This window comes from Eptesicus fuscus, chromosome 13, assembly GCF_027574615.1.
Source record: "Eptesicus fuscus isolate TK198812 chromosome 13, DD_ASM_mEF_20220401, whole genome shotgun sequence".
Lineage (NCBI taxonomy): Eukaryota > Metazoa > Chordata > Mammalia > Chiroptera > Vespertilionidae > Eptesicus > Eptesicus fuscus.
Window position 1 is genome coordinate 76,531,940 of NC_072485.1, and position 19,726 is coordinate 76,551,665.

The 19,726-nt window shown below is 39.5% G+C and overlaps 2 protein-coding genes across 7 annotated transcripts in view; one reads left to right on the forward strand and one right to left on the reverse strand.

Annotated features, from left to right (window-relative positions):
* The window catches only part of CSTF3 (cleavage stimulation factor subunit 3), a 75,559-nt gene extending 62,984 nt beyond the window's left edge, over positions 1-12,575 (forward strand). Inside the window, exons 14-21 of the mRNA XM_028153690.2 lie at positions 1,185-1,328; positions 1,791-1,893; positions 4,783-4,852; positions 6,149-6,344; positions 8,984-9,137; positions 9,814-9,908; positions 11,196-11,256; positions 11,902-12,575. Of these exons, the coding sequence (XP_028009491.1) occupies positions 1,185-1,328; positions 1,791-1,893; positions 4,783-4,852; positions 6,149-6,344; positions 8,984-9,137; positions 9,814-9,908; positions 11,196-11,256; positions 11,902-12,104 (1,026 nt within the window). The 3' untranslated portion in view covers positions 12,105-12,575. The remainder of the gene's footprint in view (positions 1-1,184; positions 1,329-1,790; positions 1,894-4,782; positions 4,853-6,148; positions 6,345-8,983; positions 9,138-9,813; positions 9,909-11,195; positions 11,257-11,901) is intronic.
* Positions 12,576-12,750: 175 nt separating this feature from the next.
* The window catches only part of TCP11L1 (t-complex 11 like 1), a 30,310-nt gene continuing 23,334 nt past the window's right edge, over positions 12,751-19,726 (reverse strand). Inside the window, exons 10-12 of one of the 6 annotated variants that reach the window (XM_054724822.1) lie at positions 18,753-18,925; positions 16,885-17,064; positions 12,751-12,941 (exon numbers count right to left, since the gene is read on the reverse strand). In XM_054724822.1, coding sequence (XP_054580797.1) covers positions 12,901-12,941; positions 16,885-17,064; positions 18,753-18,925 — 394 coding nt within the window. In that variant the 3' untranslated portion in view covers positions 12,751-12,900. The other 5 variants (XM_054724823.1, XR_008557886.1, XM_054724824.1 and 2 more) reach the window with 5 other exon arrangements.

Below are 19,726 nucleotides of genomic sequence, written 5' to 3' on the forward strand. Positions count from 1 at the left end.
GTCATGGTTAGAGCCATTTATGCCACATAATTGTAGCATAATAAATATTTCTTTTTAAATAAATGGAGGCAGTAGAAACAAGCATCCTGAGAAGAGATTGGACAGAAACTCACTTTGTCCTGAATATTGCTCTGTAATAAGGGTTTTCAAAGTCCTGAGTTTTGTAAAAGTACCATAGAGCTCTTTCAGTGGGAGGGGAAGGGGACAGGCCAGTGTGTGAGGCTCTGGACCCTCTGCCACAAGTCAGCTACAGCTTTTCTGTTTGTTTATCTTGGCTTTCCACTGTTCTGATTGCTGGCATTTAATAATGATTTTTTAAATATATTTTTATTGAGTTCAGAGAGGAAGAGAGAGGGAGAGAGAGATAGAAACATCAATGATGAGAGAGAATCATTGATCATGCTGCCTCCTGCATGCCCCCCACTGGGGATTGAGCCCACAACCAAGCATGTGCCCTTGACTGGAATTGAACCCAGGACCTCTAATAATCATTTTTAAATTCATTTAGCAAACTGCTCTGTGCTAGATTCCAGCAGTATAACGACAAATTAGGTAAATTTTCTTTCTTCAAGGAACTCATTGTTCATTCCTTTATTCATCCACTTGTAAAAACTGGGTAACAACAGTTTGACATCGTCAAAACTGGGCAAATCAGGTCCCTATTCATCATCCAGAGACATTTGCTCATTGAACAAATATCACATACTCATCATGTGTTGGGCACTCAATAGGTGCTGAGTATAAAATGGCTCATAAATAGTTTAAAATGGCTTATAAAGTTACATTATTGGTCCTTGGAAAATAATAGTGGGCTTTTATAGCAATAAATTAAGAAAATGTGAAGGCTTTCCAACTTGGGCCCAGTATAGTGGCTCCCACAAAAAGGGTGGTGAGAAGAAGGGCTATTCTGCCATCAACAAGATAGTGACCAGAGAATACACCACCAGCATTCACAAGTGCATCCATGGAGTGGGTTTCAAGAAGCCTGCCTCTCAGGCACTCAGAGAGATCCGGAAATTTGCCGTGAAGGAGATGGAAACTCCAGATGTATGCATTGACAGCACGCTGAACAAAGCTGTCTTATACAAAAAACATATTAGTATTAAGATAACGTAAGCCAGTTTCGAACACCACGGATCACATTCTGCCTTATTTATAAAACACAAATACTTGGTTTTACATAGGTATATATCCAGTATATGAAATTTGCAAGAAGAGCAGAAGGTATCAAATCTGGAAGAATGATATTTAAAAAAGCAAGAGAAGATACCAGAACCCGCCATCATGTCTACGTTACTGCAGCACTCATGGAGTATTACTGTAGTAAAGTAAGTACTGAAATAAAATATAATGATGAAATAATTTCCTTCATCTGAGATACTTAATTGAAAGAAAGGTAGTCCTAGTTCCTGTCATTAGGCTTTAATAGCTCTTATCATAAAGGAAGTCTTTTTTTTTTAATATATTTTTATTGATTTTAGACAGGAAGGGAGAGGGAGGGAGGAGAGAGAGAGAAACATCAATGATGAGAGAGAATCATTGACCGGCTGCCTCCTGCAAGCCCCCTACTGGGGATCAAGCACCCAACCTGGGCAAGTGCCTTGACCGGAAATTGAAAACTGTGACCTCCTGATTCATAGGTCGATGCTCAACCACTGAGCCACATGGGCAGGGCTCCATTTTAATTCTTAATATAACTTGTCACATTTAGGTACTATAGTTTTAATATCCTCTTGAGTATCTTGTCTGACACTTCATGGAAATCAGTACTTTCCTCTCTTTATTTCAAGGACAAATCAGTTGCCTTTAAGATTTTTGAGCTGGGGCTAAAGAAATATGGAGACATTCCAGAATATGTTCTGGCCTATATTGACTATCTTTCTCACCTTAATGGTAAGTAGATCTATAATGATTACATAATATTAAGCCATCAATGTTATTCTCTGAAATTATGTTGCTGGATTTTTTCCCCTCTCCAATGTATTATAATCATGTTATCACACCAGAATCAGGCACTTGATAGCACTCAGAAAATATTTGTGGCCTGTCAACCAAGAATTTGTATTTATTGAGAAATGGTAGGTGCCTTTTGATTCTGCAGAATGGTCTTTAATGCATCATCAGTAAATTCCCATCAGTAGTAGGATAAAGCTGTATATTTAGAGTTGGAGACAGAGTTGTCCATGCTCATCTCTGATGACTCTGGGTAAATTGTCTCTTGTGTGGGGAAAGGGGACGGGGGTGATAGGACAGGACAGACAAAAAACTACTGCCACCAAAACTCAAAGGTGCCCAAGTAGTAAAGGAAAATGCTGTGAGGCTACTGGGAACCAACTTCAAAACCAAACATGATGTTTATTTAGCATCTTTATTTTTATTTCCCTGTTCTATTGTAATAATAATAATAAGGCCATCCATTGTTGAGTTCCTACCTTATACCAGGCACTGAGCTAGGGTTTCATATATACTGTACATGTATATCTCATTTAGTCCAGTTACCCACAGTCCAGGATAGGATTTGACCAAAAAGTGATATCATAAAAATTGATTTAAGAAAGAAGTATACAAGTATATGCCATGTGAATGATTATAGAATTAGATATCACAGGTATTGACCAATGATTTTAATGATAGTTTCAGGAAATAATAACATTCTGTATACCTAAATAGTAGAAAAGAATACAACTTATATATGATTTTGTATTTCAGCTTAGTGATTCTACACTCTGGAAAAGGACTTAACTTCAAAAAGTGAGACAGTGGAACATTTAATTAAATTTTTTTTTCTTGTATGAAATTAATGTTCCTCACTAATTTTTAACTATTTTGCTTGAATTTTTTAGAATAGTTACTAGTATGTATAATATTTGCTATTCTAAAATTGAGGATGATATCTCATGTAGGCATTTTTGTCTTCCAGCCTCAGTGTTTTAGATAGTCCTCCATTCATTTATCCATCCACTCATCTATCCATCATTTATTTATTCAGTACCTTCTGGTTAGTAGGGCCTGGGAATAGAAAGGTGAATAGGACTCCATTCTTCCCCTCAGAGCATTCTCATGGGGGAATCATATGTGTAAACATAATTCCATCATTATTTGGTCCTTAATTGAAGCATGAGTTCTGGGATTAGGTGTATAAACTTGTTTCGGGTTTCTCAACTGCAGAACAGTCATAGTAAGATTACCTTTCATATATGAGATGATTATATGAAGTTTTGACTTTTATATGGATGTGGTAAGCATGCTATATATAAATATTAACTACTTAGGATATGGTGGCAATCATGAAAAAATGTGCTAAATTCTGTAATATAGCCCTGAGCGAAGTACTTTGGAGGCATAGAGAGGAGAGTATAATTTAAGTTCTAGAGCTATGCTGTGCTATTATGGTAGCCATTTTAGACTACTGAGTTTTGAGCACTTGCAATGCGGCCAGGCCAAAATGAAATGTGGTGCAAGGGTAAAATATCAGATTTCAAAGAGTTAGTATCGGGGGGAAAAAGGTAACATATCTTGATTTTTCACATTGATTGCATGTTGAAATGATAATAATTTAGATATATTGGATTAAATAAAATATATTAAAGTAAATTCCACCATTTTTACTCTTTTATTTTTTTTATTTTATTGATTTTCTGAGAGAAAGAAGAGGGAGAGATAGAAACATTGATAAGAGAAAAACATCCATCGGCTGCCTCCTGCATGCTTCCTACTGGGGATCGAGCCCATAACCAAGGCATGTGCCCTGAGCCAGCAACCTCTTGGTGCATGGGATGACACTCAGCCAACTAAGCCACACCGTGGGATGTTTTTACTCATTTAAATGTGGCTAGCAGAAAATTTAAATTATATATTTGGCTTGCATCATATTTCTGTTGGGCAATGCTTTCTAGAGGGTGTCATAAAGAAGGGGACACAAGGTGGGTTGTGAAGGATAAGCAGTAGTTAGCCAGGTAGAGAGGGGAAATGTGTTATTCCAGGCAGAGTGGAAAGTTACGTGGAATGGTAAAAAGTGTGCCTAAAGCAAAGTGTGGAACACAGCAAAAAGAATAAAATGCAAGATTTACTTGCCAGTCGCCATTGATACCACCACTACTGCTGCCGCCTGCCCTGGGCACGAGAAAGGGATGTGGGCAGCCTCCCCTCTCCCCCCGCCCCCCCCCCGCCCCCGGATCTGGCCCCAGGGAGCACAGTGCAAAGAGACAAACTTTTGGGAAGCTTGGGAACCGGGGCCAGTTTGTGACTTTCTTTTCAAGTGGGGGCAAAAGAGAGAGAACCTAGAGTGGGGCATGTTCTCCTCATTCTTAATTCATTTTCTCTTTGCATATTTGTCTACCAGTCTAGATATTATTGTACCTATATAGGAATTTAAACCTAAATACAGAGTAGTCCTGGTGTTGCAAAATAAGAAACTCAACTATATCTCAATTTGCCATCCTTCCCACTCATTGTATTTAAAAATATCAACAGTCACACTTCTAATGTCAGCAGATATGTAATTTTCATTATTTTTAAAGGCAATGATACCAGGCTCAGACCTGTGATAGTTATACATTACAACTGCAGTATACTAAGGAGGGCTGAACTACAGGTTAAAAGACCTGGTTTCAAGTTATAGCTCGGTTACTCAATAACAGTGAACCAGATCAACTACCTTAGTTTTGTGAACCTCAAGTTCCCTCATCTTTAAAAATTGGTTGTGATAATAGTTAATGCATGTGCAAATACACTGCTGAATTGTGAAACTCAATTTAATATTTGAAAACTCTTTTATCCTAGAGGACAATAATACCCGAGTTTTGTTTGAACGCGTTTTAACATCCGGAAGCCTTCCTCCTGAAAAGTCAGGGTAAGCCATCGTGAAAACCCGTTGGTCAGGTCCTGATGGGGCTGGAATACTTGAATTGTGGTCTATGGAATGAACATTTGCTTGTTGAGTATAAATTTCAGGAGAAATTTCCCATCTCTCTCGAAGCTTAACTTAAAAATGCCTACCTGCAATATTTTCATACCTGTTTAAGATAATTTTTTGAATTTTTTTGTTTAGTTTTAAAGATACATTTTTAGTGTTTGTATACTGATCAGAATTGTTTTGAGAGAAGCCTTAGCAATTTATTATTGACTATTTTAATATATTTTTCTAGTTTACTGTATCATTAGAAATTGATCTGAACAAATTAGAGAAGTGTTCTGAAATTTTACCTTCCTTGAGAGCAAAGATTCTTATAGATTGGAAGTTTGTTTGACACATTATGTCCCTGATTTATGGCTTTCCCTCTATCAGTTTTACCAAACAGAAGAACAACGTAAAGTACTGATATAGTGGAAATAGTAAGGCTTTGAAGTCTTGGGTTCAAATTCCAGCTTAGCTAACCTACATCCTGGGCAGATCTCATAACCTTGCCAATCCTTACCTTCCCATCGAGTAACAATAATATCTACCAGTGACAGATTTTTGTGGTAGTTTTATACCTGGTATATAATAGGTATTTGGTATATCTCTTTAGTACAGTGGTGCTTAATGACACTTAGAGCCTCAGAGAATTAATTTTGGCTGTTAGAATAGTAGTGAGGCATAAATTGATCCTCAGTGATCCATATTCATGGGAAAATTAGAGAGCTTTTATATTTTTATTCATAAGTTTGAATGAAGAATGTATTCTATGTTGTAATTCATGCCACTCAACAAAAGGTGAAGCCACATTCATTATTCAGGAGAAATTGGAAATCTATCCAGATTCTTTTTTTAGCTCTTCCACCTGAGTTTACCTTTTCCAGGGTAAATATCTGTCTTATTGACCACAAAGAATAGGAAGGTATGCTAAATAAGTAAAAAATCACAACAGAGCTTAAATATAGAAGTATTTAGGGTGAAATATTATGTCTATAATTTACTTTCAAATACTTAAACAAAAACAAGATAAAGCAAATATGGCAAAATATTAGTAATGATTAAATCTAGGTAATTAGGTAATGATATATTTGTTGCGCTATTCTATTTTTCTATAGTTTGGAAATCTTTATAATAAAAAAAGAGACATAATTTTTAAAAGGGAGAGGGGGAGCTTAAGGCTTTTTTTAATAAATGGATTTCCTGCCCCAAACCCAGAACAATTAAATATTGATTATATTTATTTTCTTACAGAGAAATCTGGGCCCGATTTCTAGCTTTTGAAAGTAATATTGGTGATCTAGCTAGTATACTCAAAGTGGAGAAAAGACGGTTTACAGCATTCAAGGAAGAGTATGAAGGCAAAGAAACAGCTTTACTGGTAGATAGATACAAGTTCATGGATTTATATCCTTGCTCTGCAAGTGAACTAAAAGCACTTGGTTATAAGGTATGTACTTAGGGTCAAGATGTGTGCAGTGTCCTTATTTTTCCAATGTTTTAGAACACTTCATGGATAAACCTCGCTCTAAATTCTGAAGTAGAAATTAATCTAGTTTTAGAATAGATTTGCAGAAAACAAGAAAAAAGTTCAGGGAATTTCCTTGGGTCTATGAAACACTGAATATCAAATGTACTGCCCTGGCCGGATGGCTTAGTTCAGTGGTCGGCAAACCGCGGCTTGCGAGCCGCATGCGGCTCTTTGGCCCCTTGATTATTCTAACGCCACTTCTTCAAAACAGACTCGCCCAGGCAGAAAACCGACTTCTGCGCATGGGCCACGAAGTTTCATTCGCACTGTACGTGCGCGCCCGCACATGGTATTTTGTGGAAGAGCCACACTCAAGGGGTCAAAGAGCTGCATGTGGCTCGTGAGCTGCGATTTGCCGACCACTGGCTTAGTTGGTTGGAGTGTTGTCTTGTACACCAAAAGGTGGTGGGTTCGATTCCCAGTTTGGGCACATACTTAGGTTGCAGGTTTGATCCCCAGTCAGGGCGTGTTCAGGAGACAACCCATCAGTGTTTCTCTGTCTTCCTTTTTCTCTTTCTAAAAATCAATAAACATACCCTCGGGTGAGGATTTTTTAAAAAGTACTGAACAAAATGAAATGTAACAAATACTTTCATTCCCTGAAACTGTCATTGCCCTATGTCTGATGGGCAGATAGATGGAGGTGTTGGGAGGGAAGAAAAACAAAAGAAAATATGACTGTCATCTTAGGTATTATATTTTTTCCTCAATAGTTCTTAAAACAACGTATTTGGACAGCTCTTAAACCAAATGTAGCTCCTGTTACATATTTGTAGGTAATAATGAAGAAATATTACAGTTTGTTAAGTCAGTAAATTTCCTTGAGGGATCTATAGCTTTGAAACATCAATCCTTTCACGGGGCCCTTGAGGAAATTAGCTTATCTAGGAATGGAACTCCTCTGTGTAGACCACTGAGTCTTAAAACAATCTGGCTACCTGAACCTGTTCCGACGCAGGGGGGGAATTAATGTTTACACAGCCCCAGAACTAGCCCTTGCTGAGAAAAGCATTGCTGTATTATTTCTTGATTTTTCTCTGTCATGTTAGCAAAGACCAAGGTGGAAATTCAAAGGGAAGAGTCCTAGATTGGCTCCTTTAATCCAACCAGCATTAGGATATTCCTGACCATCATTCTCCCTTTCTTCCCTGCCTTCTTTTGGCCTGGGTCTCACTAGTCTGCTGTCCAAACCAGGTTGAAATAGTTGAGAAAAATAACTCATAATTAAGTTTCAGACCTTTTGGTTAATGGATGCTCCAGTTCTGTGCCAGTCCCAAGTTCCTTTTCTGAACTAAGGGGTTACTGCACAGAGCTGAGCAGGTTCTCCTCTAGTTTAACTGTTTCTCAACGAAAAGCCGAATATATTTTAGACTGTGTGAATTTATTAGAAAAAGTCTCAACTTTGCAAAGATGAAAATGGAAATTATGGAAGTTAATGAAAATAAAGAGCTATTTCCAAGTAGAATGTCTTGAATATGAATTTTCCATCTTATATTTCTCTTTCTACTCTTTTATTTTGGAAAGATTAATGTGTTTCTATGTGTGTAACATGTTAGAGAGGGAATGTGAGAAAAGAGTAATTCCCAGTGGGCCTGCTCATTTAGATTTGCCTCCAACTGCATGTGAGCAGAATTTGAGAAGGTGAAATGCTTGTATATCCCTTGATGGTGGCAAAAGGACTCTTGATTCCAGACAGGTAGAGTAACACAGGTTGCCTGTAGCAGAGGAACTTCTCTGGGGTGGGGTATCGGCTAATAGGAGGCTTCCTTTGGAGAGTTGTTCTCCGCCCTGGTGGGCACTGCCAGATACTAAAACGAAGACTGATGGGTGTGAGGTCAGGGAGGCCTGTGCTCCCAGTCCTCTCTACTTCTTGGCTGTATGACCTTGGCTGTACCAGAGCCTCTTGGAGTTTTCAGTCCCTTCTCTAAAATGGAGATGTTACTATTTGCCTCATTAAAAAAAAAGAAATAAGGGGCCAGAATTATCTGACAAATAATGGCTGCTCAATAAGTGTTCCTTCTTCCTATAATTGTATGTTGGGAATATTTTATTTCATTAACAAAATCTTAACTAGTGTAAGCAATGATAAGCTTTATTTTAGCTTTCATGAAGCAGGACCTCACTTAACCTAGCTTCTTCACTTAAATGGATGTTGTTCAATTCCTGTGGAAGGGAGGTGTCAGAAAAGTACCTAAAATTGCAGATTTTCTTCCAAATTACCCCAATGTACTTGGTGTACTTGGTGTCCAGTCTTATGTATTTACCTACAAAAGATTGTGTCTATCTAACAAATGTCCTAAATGATTTCTCCCCACCCCTAAATGATTCTTAACAGGTTGGGTAAGGTTAAAAAACACCAAATCTTTAGAGCCTTTTAGTTTTCCTTGTTGAGTATTTAGCAATCTTTACCATCAGCAAGTTCTTACTTATTCCTCTCCATTCTCTCTTTCTGTGGTTTTTGCCCAATTATCAGTGTATCCTCAAGATTGTAGAATTGCACGGTTATACTCTATAAGTCCCTTTTTCAGGTTTAGGATTCTTCTGTTCTGCATTTTCAGGATGTCTCCCGTGCTAAGCTAGCAGCTATAATTCCAGACCCAGTTGTAGCTCCTTCTATAGTGCCTGTTCTGAAAGATGAAGTGGATAGAAAACCAGAATACCCTAAACCAGATACTCAGCAGATGATTCCATTTCAGCCACGACATTTAGCACGTAAGCCATAACTTTAGATCCAGTACTGATTTAAATCCAGAGGTGTTGGGGGGCAAGAAATGTGACCTTTCCATTGTACGTTCACTATTAGACTAGGGTCACTATGACAAGTGACTAGACTGTAATCTTTGAACTATGTTAAGAATGTCTTTAAAACAAAACAATGACCCAGATTCCAGTAACCCATTTTGGCAGTGATACTTAGCTTTCAGAAATGCTGCTACATACAGATTATCTGTATAGCTGGAAACTTACTTCAGTGATGTTATTTGGTATTATTTATACTTACTAATGGACAGTAGTCCCTCTAGATCCTATTTGAACCAGCCCCTTATGATTAAATATGTTGTTGAACAACTGACTTTAAACAGGATTGCTGAACAAATAACTTGTGAGGCTTAGAAATGGTCTTTGACAAATGGACTTTAGTTCAGACCCTGGGTTGTCTTATGCAAAGTCATTTAAGTTTACTCTTCTGCATTGGGGTCGAGACGGCTTTCACTGTCTCACCCTCTTGAGTTTGTTCAAATGTGTAAAGCCCTGAACACAACTTTAAAATGTCCAGAAAAAAGCAATATAGACATAGAACATCTTTATGTACAAATTACTTATTTTAGCTCTTAAATGTACAGAATTCTTCCATCCCGTCTGATTCTTGCTTTTCTTTCTCTTACAGCTCCAGGTTTACACCCTGTACCCGGTGGAGTGTTCCCAGTACCGCCTGCAGCTGTTGTTTTAATGAAACTTCTCCCTCCTCCGATCTGTTTCCAGGTTAGTTCACAATTTTCATGATAGATACTTGCTCTGTGAGTTAGAGTAACTGTGTGCTTTTCCTCTGGTATCATGGGAAATATAAAGTAGTGCTTTTTTAACTTGTCAGATTTGGGGGATTCAAATTTGTGTCAACATCACTAATCACCAGAGAAATGCAAATTAAAACCACAATGAGATGTCACCACACACCTGTCAGAATGCCTATCATCAATGAATCAACAAACAAGTGTTGGTGAGAATGTGGAGAAAAGGGAACCCTTGTGCACTGTTGGTAGAAATGCAGACTGATACAGCCCTTGTGGAAAACAGTATGGAGGTTCCTCAAAAAATTAAAAATAGAACTACCGTATGACCCAGCAGTTTTACTTCTGGATATTTATCCAAAGAAATCCAAAACACTAATTTGAAAAGATACATGCATTCCTATGTTCACTGCAGCATTATTTACAATAACCAAGATAAGGACACAACCTAAGTGTCCAGTTGGATAGTAGACAATTACATGGTGTGTGTGTGTGTGTGTGTGTGTGTGTGTGTGTGTGTGTGTGTGTGTATACACACACACACACACAATGCAATATCATTCGGTCATAAAAAAGAATGAAATCATACCCATTTGCAACAACATGGATGGACCTGGAGGGTATTATGCTAAGTGAAATAAGTCAGACAGAGAAAAATAAATAAGATATGATTTCACTTATTTGTGGAATCTAAAAAACAAAATAAATAAACAAATAAAATAGACTCATAGATACAGAGAACAAACTGATGGTCGCCAAATGGGAGGGGGGTTGGAAGACTGGATGAAAAAGGTGAAGGGATTAAGAAGTATAAGTTGGCAGTTACAAAATAGTCACGTGAATGTAAACTACAGCATAGGGAACATAGTCAGTAATATTTTAACTATGGCCCAGGCCAGGTAGCTCAGTTGGTTAGAGCGTCGTCCCAATGTGCCAAGGTTGGAGGTTTGATCCCCGGTCAGGGCACATACAATGAATGCATAAGTGGACCAACAAATCAATGTTTCTTTCTCTCTCTCTCTCTCTCTAAAATCAATCAATAAAATTTGTTTATAAAACTGAGAATTAAAATAAAACTTTTTTAACCATGTATGGTGCCTGGTGGGTACTAGACTTATCAGGGGATCACCTCATAAATTATATAAATGTCTTAACCACAATGCTCTACACCTGAAACTAATATAATATTGAATGTCAATTGTAATTTTAAAAGTATTTTTAATAAAATGTTTAAAAATAAAATTTATTTATATCAAAATAGGGTCCTTTTGTACAAGTGGATGAACTGATGGAAATTTTCCGAAGATGCAAGATACCCAATAGTAAGTCATGAAAACTCCACTTCTTAGAGTGGAATTCACATGATTGTCTCCTATGCAGGAGAGATTGTTAATCTTTGCCACTTAAGTTTCCGAAACCAGCTAGCCATCTTACAAAGAAACGTAGGAGTGACCCTTGGCACAGAGACTTCTTTTTTTTTTTATTAATATATTTTATTGATTTTTCACAGAGAGGAAGGGAGAGGGAGAGTTAGAAACATCGATGAGAGAGAAACATCGATCAGATCAGCTGCCTCCTGCACGCCCCCCACTGGGGATGTGCCCGCAACCAAGGTACATGCCCTTGACCGGAATCGAACCTGGGACCCTTCAGTCCGCAGGCCGACGCTTTTTTTTTTTTAACAGAGACTTCTTTATATTCCAATTTCACTAAGTAACATGTCATAAAAGCTTATCTTTTCTATTCATGTGAACATGCACTATTAGATATGGCCCATGAAAACAGTTTTATTGAAGTTAGCTTTTGTCTTTTCCCTTAATTATTTAGTGTTAGTAGTACTATACCATGCTTTGCTAATAGTCGGGTATGAAATTAACTATAAAGTATCCAAAGTAGTACATACATACTCTTTCATAGCAGTGGATTTTCAACATCTTCCAAAAGCCCTTTTTGTTTTATTTCAACAGCTGTTGAGGAAGCTGTGAGGCTCATTACTGGCGGAGCCCCAGAGCTCGCTGTGGAAGGCAATGGCCCGGTGGAAAGTAATGCAGTGCTCACCAAGGCCGTCAAAAGGCCCAACGAGGATTCAGATGACGACGAGGAAAAGGGAGCTGTCGTCCCTCCTGTTCATGACATTTATAGAGCACGGCAGCAGAAGCGGATTCGGTGAAACAGGCTCAAAACCTGCCTCTAAGAGAAAACTTTTATCCAGGACTCCCTTTTTGCCTCCTAAGTCACATGTTTAAAAGAGACAATGCTTTGTTACAAGGTTCTTGGAAACAAAGTTGTATTGTCATTGGTGCCTCAATCATATGGTTCTTGAGAAAGAAAACCAACCAACCTGTGTGAATGTTACAATATGGAACTGAGAACAGCGCAAAATGGCAGAACCACGTTTTGTTCCCTCTTCAAGGGTGTCTTGTATGTGCCGCTTGAAGACTTTGTGAGTTTTCAATAGTTTTATTTTAAAACTGGATGGCTTATGATTGTAAAGCATTTTATCACATTTTTCTGAAAACAGTTGTTCTCCGTTTGCTTATGTAGAGTCCTGCCTTATTTGTTTTTATTTATGGCAGAATGTATGGAATCTGTTTTGTAGTTTAAAGTTTTAAAACAATCCTTTAAACAATAAAAGGATCTAAAAAAAAAAAAGTCTTGCCTCCTCCTGCTGCTTTCATTCAGAATTTAAAATAGCTACTTATGTTATTCAGCCAATACCATCAACATTACAAGAAGAATCACGTTATTTACTGTGTGTATCCATAACTGCATGTCCTCCCTGATCTTTTTTTGGTATTAACTGGAAACATGAGGGATCCATTTTTTAAATATGTATTTTTATTGATTTCAGCAAGGGAAGAGAGACAGAAACATCAGTGATGAGAGAGAATCATTGATCGGCTGCCTCCTGCATGCCCCCGACTGGGGATCAAGCCCACAACCTGGGCATGTGCCCTTGACTGGAATCAAACCCAGGACACTTCAGTCTGCAGGCATTTTCCTGGCCCTTAGAGATAAGAGATACCAGGAAAAAATTGGCTCACTTACCTTCAAAGAGCAACAACAAAAGAATTCAATGTGAATATTGTGCTTCTGAACTTTGCCTCTTTCACTCTTGGCTTTTGCCACTTGCAGAAGGAACTCCATCAGTGTCGGGGGGTGGTGGGGCGGCAGTCATGAGAGTCTGTGAGGCATTACAATTTCAAACAAACTTAACTTTGTCAATTTAGGAACTCATGAGGGAAAAAATAATATTGTAAGAGTTAATTCTTACAAAAGAAGGCAAAAGAATTCTTGAGATTTAGGAAGACTAACTACAGGAAGTGTATTTGGGGATAAAGCTCCTCTCCTTTATCCTTGGAGAGGGAGGGAGAAAAGCCCCAAATACTCTGGGCTGAGGCAGGCAAAGGAGTGCTGCCCCTGGGTGCTCGGGCTTGGAGCTAATATCATACAGCACAGCGGCCACAGAGCAACCGTAACCATAGAACCAATCCCAGAAGTGACCTAGCTGAACACCCTAGAAAAATAGAATTTTGTTTTTTTAAAGTTCTCCTTACTTAACTTTTATTGCTTTCCAATAAAACTAGGGAAGGTTTGTCTTTTAGTCTAAACTTTAATAGGACTTCTGGCCACAGAATACTGCATGCATCTCTAATAAAATATACATAAACATGTAGCATGTACTTGGAGAAATTGCATTCCTCCCAACCAACCCTTCCCTCTTCTGAAGCCTGGTTCACGTCTACGGGGTCAGTGTCCATCTGGCTGCCTCCAACCCCATCCCTCCAGCCTACCCCTTATTGCTTTGTTTCAAGGTATCTTTTTAAAAATATATATTTTATTAATTTTTTACAGAGAAGGAGAGGGATAGAGAGTTAGAAACATTGATCAGCTGCCTCCTGCACACCCCTACTGGGGATGTGCCCGCAACCAAGATACATGCCCTTGACCGGAATCAAACCTGGTACCCTTCAGTCCACAGGCCAACGCTCTATCCACTGAGCCAAACAGGTTAGGGCTCAAGGTATCTTAATTTCTTCCTTGACCTCATTGTTAATCCAGTCATCGTTTAGTAACGTTATTTAGCCTCCATGTCTTTGTGTGTTTTTCAGGTTGTTTTTTGTGTATGATTGATTTCTAGTTTCATACCACTATAGTCAGAGAAGATGGCTGATATAATTTCAGTCTTCTTAATTTTATTGAGACTTGTTTTGTGTCCCAACATAGGATCTATCCTAAGAAATGTTCCATATGCACTTGAAAACAATGTATATTCTGGTGCTTTGGAGTGAAATGCTCTGAAAATATCAATTAAATTAATCTGATCTAGTGTGTCATTTAAGGCTGCTGTTTTCTTATTGGTTTTGATGTCAATGGGGTGTTAAAACCCCCTACTATGACTGTATTACTGTCAATCCTCCTTTATGTCCATCAAGATTTGTTTTACATATTTAGGTGCTCCTACGTTGGGTGCATAAATGTTTACCAGGGTTACATGCTCTTGTTGGATTGCTCCTTTTTTTAATTATGTAGTGTCTTTTGTTTCTTATAGCCTTTGTTTTAATGTCTATTTTGTCAAAAATAAGTATGGCTGCCCCAGCTTTTTCTTTCATTTCCATTTGCATGAAATATAGTTTTCTGTCCTTTACTTTTAGTCTCTGTGTATCACGTTCTGAGGTGGGCCTCTTCTAGACAACATATATATGGGTCTTGTTTTCTTATCCATTCAGCCACCTCATGTCTTTTGATGGAAGTATTTAATTCATTTACATTTAAAGTAATTATTGATAGGTATGTATTTATTGTCATTTTATTTTTTTAACTATGTTCCTCTTCCTCTTCTTAGTCTTAGAGTAGGCCTTTTAACATTTCTTGGCTCTTTAAGAGGGTGCCTGTGGCCCTACCACGTAGCTCAGTTGGTTAGAGCATTGTCCTGATATGCCAAGGTTGCAGGTTTGATCCTGGGTCAAGGCACATACAAAAAGCAACCAATGAATGCATAACTAAGTGGAACAACAAATCGATATTTCTCTCAAATCAATAAATAAAAATACTTTAAAAATACTTTAAAATAAATAAGTTGGTGCTTGGTCTTCAGTGGACGTTCGTCTCTCCCTGGCAGACAAACCTCACTGCTTTTCACAGCCAGATGTTATATGAGTTCCTATTCCTGGTCTAGTGCTCTAGGCTTAGAACCCCCCGCAGCTGAGTTATACTTCTGGTACCTCAGCAACTGTCCGCTGGAGTGGGGCCAACCCTTTTGGATCTCTGCCCTTCCTACCAGTTTCAAAGTGGCTTCTGTAATTTCTTGGCTATAAGACTTCTCTTCAGTTAGTCTTCAGTTGTTTATTCAGGATGATTGTTCTATATTTCAGTTGTAATTCGTTTGGTCCTTGGAAGAGGTGAATGTAGCTTCCACCTACTCCACCGCCACCTTGGATCTCTGTCCTCAGTACCTTTAATAAAGGGATTCCTTGCATTATTTCATCCCTTGCTGTTCTGGCAGTTGGAGACACTCCAATAACTTCATGGCTCTGGTTCTAATACAATGTCTCTGTCTGAAATACACATGCACGTTTTATATTTTTTAATAGAGCAGGTAGTCTATGAGAACAAAAAATCCTCTTTCAGTTACAAGATACTGTTGGGAATTCTGGTCACTGAAGTTCCTCAAAAAATACTGCTCAACACCCAGGGATTTTTCTATGACTCCCTTATCAAAGAAGTAGTGAGTTCACACTATTTTATCTGAAATTCTAATCCAATCAACACAACAGTTAATTGTATGACAGTGAATTTTTCAGTGAAAACTCCAGACATTTATCTCCTTTTATATTACTATATTTTAAATATACATATATTTCCTCCTTAACTCTCCAAAGCTTAAGAGTCAAAGAACTTCCTCTCTGTAGATCCCATAAATCATATAACTGCTATCATCCAGGCTCAGGAATAATCTATAATAATAAAAGGGTAAATGGTAATTAGACTGGACAGCTGGACGACCTTCCAGACAAAGCCGGGGCTGTGAGGGCCGAGCCCTTGCACGATTTTCATGCATCGGGCCTCTAGTTTTGTATAAAACTTTAAAATCAATTAACTCTCCTCTAGAACAAATGGGTTCTGGGACTCTGGCTGAAACAGGCAGGGGAAAAGCAATAAATAGAGTCAGGGTGGGGGTAGGGGCGAATAGTAAGACTATAGCCCTTTTATCTTTATTTTTTAATGTATTTTTATTGATTTCAGAGAGGAAAGGAGAGGAAGAGAGAGATAGAAACATCAATGATGAGAGAGAATCATTGATTGGTTGCCTCCTGCACACATGCCCCACACTGGGGATCAAGCCCGCAACCTGGGCATGTGCCCCAACCAGGAATCGAACCATGACTTCTTGGTTCATAGGTCAATGCTCAACCACTGAACCACACCGGCCGGGCTATATATGGCCTTTTAACACAAAATACCTGGAGGGAGAAGGGGTTCAAGGCTGTGCCAGAGGGGCAAAAGTCTAGACAAGGTCATGGCTTATTCTCTTTCATTCTTGGGTGTCTAAAAGAAAAACTACCCAGGTAACAGAAGAGAGGTCCCAGCTTCCTGGGAGAAACAGCTACAGTCATGATAGACTGGGGGTGGAGACACATGGCAGTCAACCATTCCAAAGCTGAGTGCTTCCTGTGAAACTCAAGATAACAAAAGCTTTCTTAATTTATAAACTTGCATTTATAAATACAAACCCTCAAAATAGAATTCAGTGCATTTTTCAACAAGTCTTTTCAACAGTGATACACAATAAATATATTCTTCCTTTTGGAATCAATGCTATTAAATAGAAATATACTAAAGAGCCATTTTCCAAAGCAACATTAGAGTTAAGAACAGGTATTCTGAGTGGAGTAGATAATATTGCTGCTATTGGGAGCATACGTGTTAGGATCTAACAAGGATCTTACTGAGGACTGCATCATAGTAGGGACTGAAGACCATCTTGTTATAGTTGACCAGACGAACAAATTTAATAGCCACTTCCTCCAGCTCTTTGTGGACTGGACCCAATCCCCCAGGTATTGTGGGCAAAGCCTTCTCATGGCCTGAGGCAAGGTAGGTTTCTAAGAAGGTCAGGATTCGGCAATCTGTGATAGAAAAGAACGCAATTAGTTGTTTCTTGTCCAGGGTGACTTTACAAACATCTGATTATGCTTCCGTTTTTAACTGAAACATCACCTTTTTAGGAACGTCTTTCCTGACCACCTCCCAGATCAGGTACCCAGAGCACCTTGCACTTCTGAACAGTCATCACATTTGCATTGTTTCCTCTCCCCCTCTAGATGGTTAGTTTCATGAAGGTAGGACCCATGCTTATTGTGTTCTTCATTCTCTCCCCAGCATCCAGCACAGTCCCTGGCATGAAACCTGGCCCCTATAAAAGCTCAAAATACATTTGGAAAGCAAGAACAAACGTATGAATAAATACTGGGAAACCAGAGTATTAACAGGCTCTGCTCCCAGAGGAGCAAGTCATACTGCAGGAGCCATTGTTGAAGGTCACATCAAAAATGGGATGAAAAATAAAGCAGGAATTACAAGTTCAAAAACAAAAAGAAGATTCCAGCACTGATGGCTTGTGATCTGTCTTTTCCCACTAAGCCCATATGAAAGAAGCACGAACTTCCTTCTTCAATGCCTACAATGGGAGGCCATGGAGTTGGTGGCATTTGTAAAGTTGTCCTACTCTGAGGAATAATTTAGGTTGATGCTTTTTTAGCCCATTCCCTTCTGCAATGCTTCTGCACTCTCCTGTGTGTCCTCATCAGCCAAAAAATTGTGAGTATAAGCATAGTTCTTACAGATTTTATACAAAAGCAATAGGAACATTTATATTGTAGGGGCTTTTCCACACTACCTGCCCACACCCTGCCCTGGGGAACCCTCAGGAGTAAATGACTTACACCCTTCAGAACCCAGTAACGCAGAGAAACTGCTAACTGATCACCAAAGTTAGTTCGGTTTTCTAAGGTTCCCAAAGCTGGAAGCCTCACCCAGAAGTGGAGATCCTCGTGTCACTCCTTTGTGAGGGCAGGTTTCTATCTCCATGTCTACAACTGGCTGTTACTACACAACCAGGAGGGCAGAACAAGGAGCAGCTCGTTAGCCAGGGTCTATTTACAGGCACTTTCCTGCTTCTCAGTAACATTAATCTTGATGACCAGAGGGCACGGCAGTATCTTCAAGAGGCTGCTCCGGAGTGATGCACAGGTGAAATTGTGACCATGGCAGGACTGGGACAAAATAATTTTTTCAAAACCACTGATCCACGTACCTCTTTTTTCATAAATATGAAAAAAGTAAAAAAATATTCTTTTACTAAGAATAAAAAAAAAAAATCATAGTATTAGAAGCAGACCCACCACTGGTCCATCCTTCTATCCAACCTGAAATCTAATAACCATGAATCGTTCCGGTTTTGCTGGAGCAGGATTTTTAAAAAATATGTTTTTACTGATTTCAGAAAGGAAGGGAGAGAAAGAGAGAGAGAGAAAGATGAATTATGAGAGAGAATCACGCCCCACACTGGGGATTGAGTCCACAACCCAGGCATGTGCCCTGACCTGGAATCGAACTGCGATCTCTTGGTTCAAAGGGGCCACGCTCAACCACTGAACCACGCTGGCAGGGCTGGAGCAGGCTTTTGAACCAAGGGCTGTAATTTCAAACTCAAAGCCTTCAAAACAGTGATGGCTGTGTGGTCATTTGCCCAAACCTTTGGGTCACCCTAATGGCATGTGGTGCTCCCTGCTTCCTGCCTTCCCCCAAGACGTACCCATGATCCTGCGGATGGGGTTGTCAGGACTGGCCACGGCCCGGATCTGGCCCTTGAGCACGGTCTCCTTGTCCGTGGTAAAGGGGGTGAACCCACACAGGGAAAGGCAGCTGCTCACCTCCAAGCAGACCTTCTCACCAACGGTTGTCAGGGCATCCTTCAGATGGAAGGAGCTTGAGTGGAAAAGGGAAAGGAGAAGCCGGGGAAGAAAGAACCTATAAACAAGGTGCACATCTGCCCATGGCTGATAAAAGTCATGTGACCAATCTGTGGACTGATGTGTTCAAAGGAAACGTCTGTGACTCTCTTCGCTGCCCATAACCTCTCCCCTCTCCGGTCTCTCCCTTCCTCTCTCATTCCTCCCAACCCCAGAAAGGACAGTGAAAAGGGAAGAACTCAGATAACGTCAGGACCAACAACTCAAAACCCAACTTCTTGCTAGCATCTGTGCGGTGAAATAAGCCTGGAACTGACTTAAGCATATCTTGAATAACTCTGGAACAATGCACAAGACACCAGAAATTCGGTAGCAATGGGACCGAAGTGGGAAACTTTTCATTCAATACACCTATTCCCTTTTAATTTTCAAAAGACGTGAGTATAACTTTAAAAGGATGAGTAAAACGGAAATCTAAAGGTTAAGAAAATTAATTCTTGAAGCCCCAGGTGTCCCTAGAGTGTCTGCTGGGAACCCTCCCAGCAGCTGTGTATTCTGGGAGGTATTCTGCTGGTCTGCTGGCGGGTATTCTGTGAGAAGGCAATTAATTGCCTTTGTTCTGGGTCTAGATTCTTTGAATGGCAGAATTAGTGAGAGCAAATGTGCAAGCCCTGGACTCACTGCCGGCACCAGCTCTGACTGCCAGAGTGAATATGGCCATGCAGGGCTGGACTCCTAAGGACGCGCCCAACAGGGCCCCTCTCATCAGTAACTTTGACAGAGCAGTGTTACTGGAGGGGGACGTGGGTGACAGCTC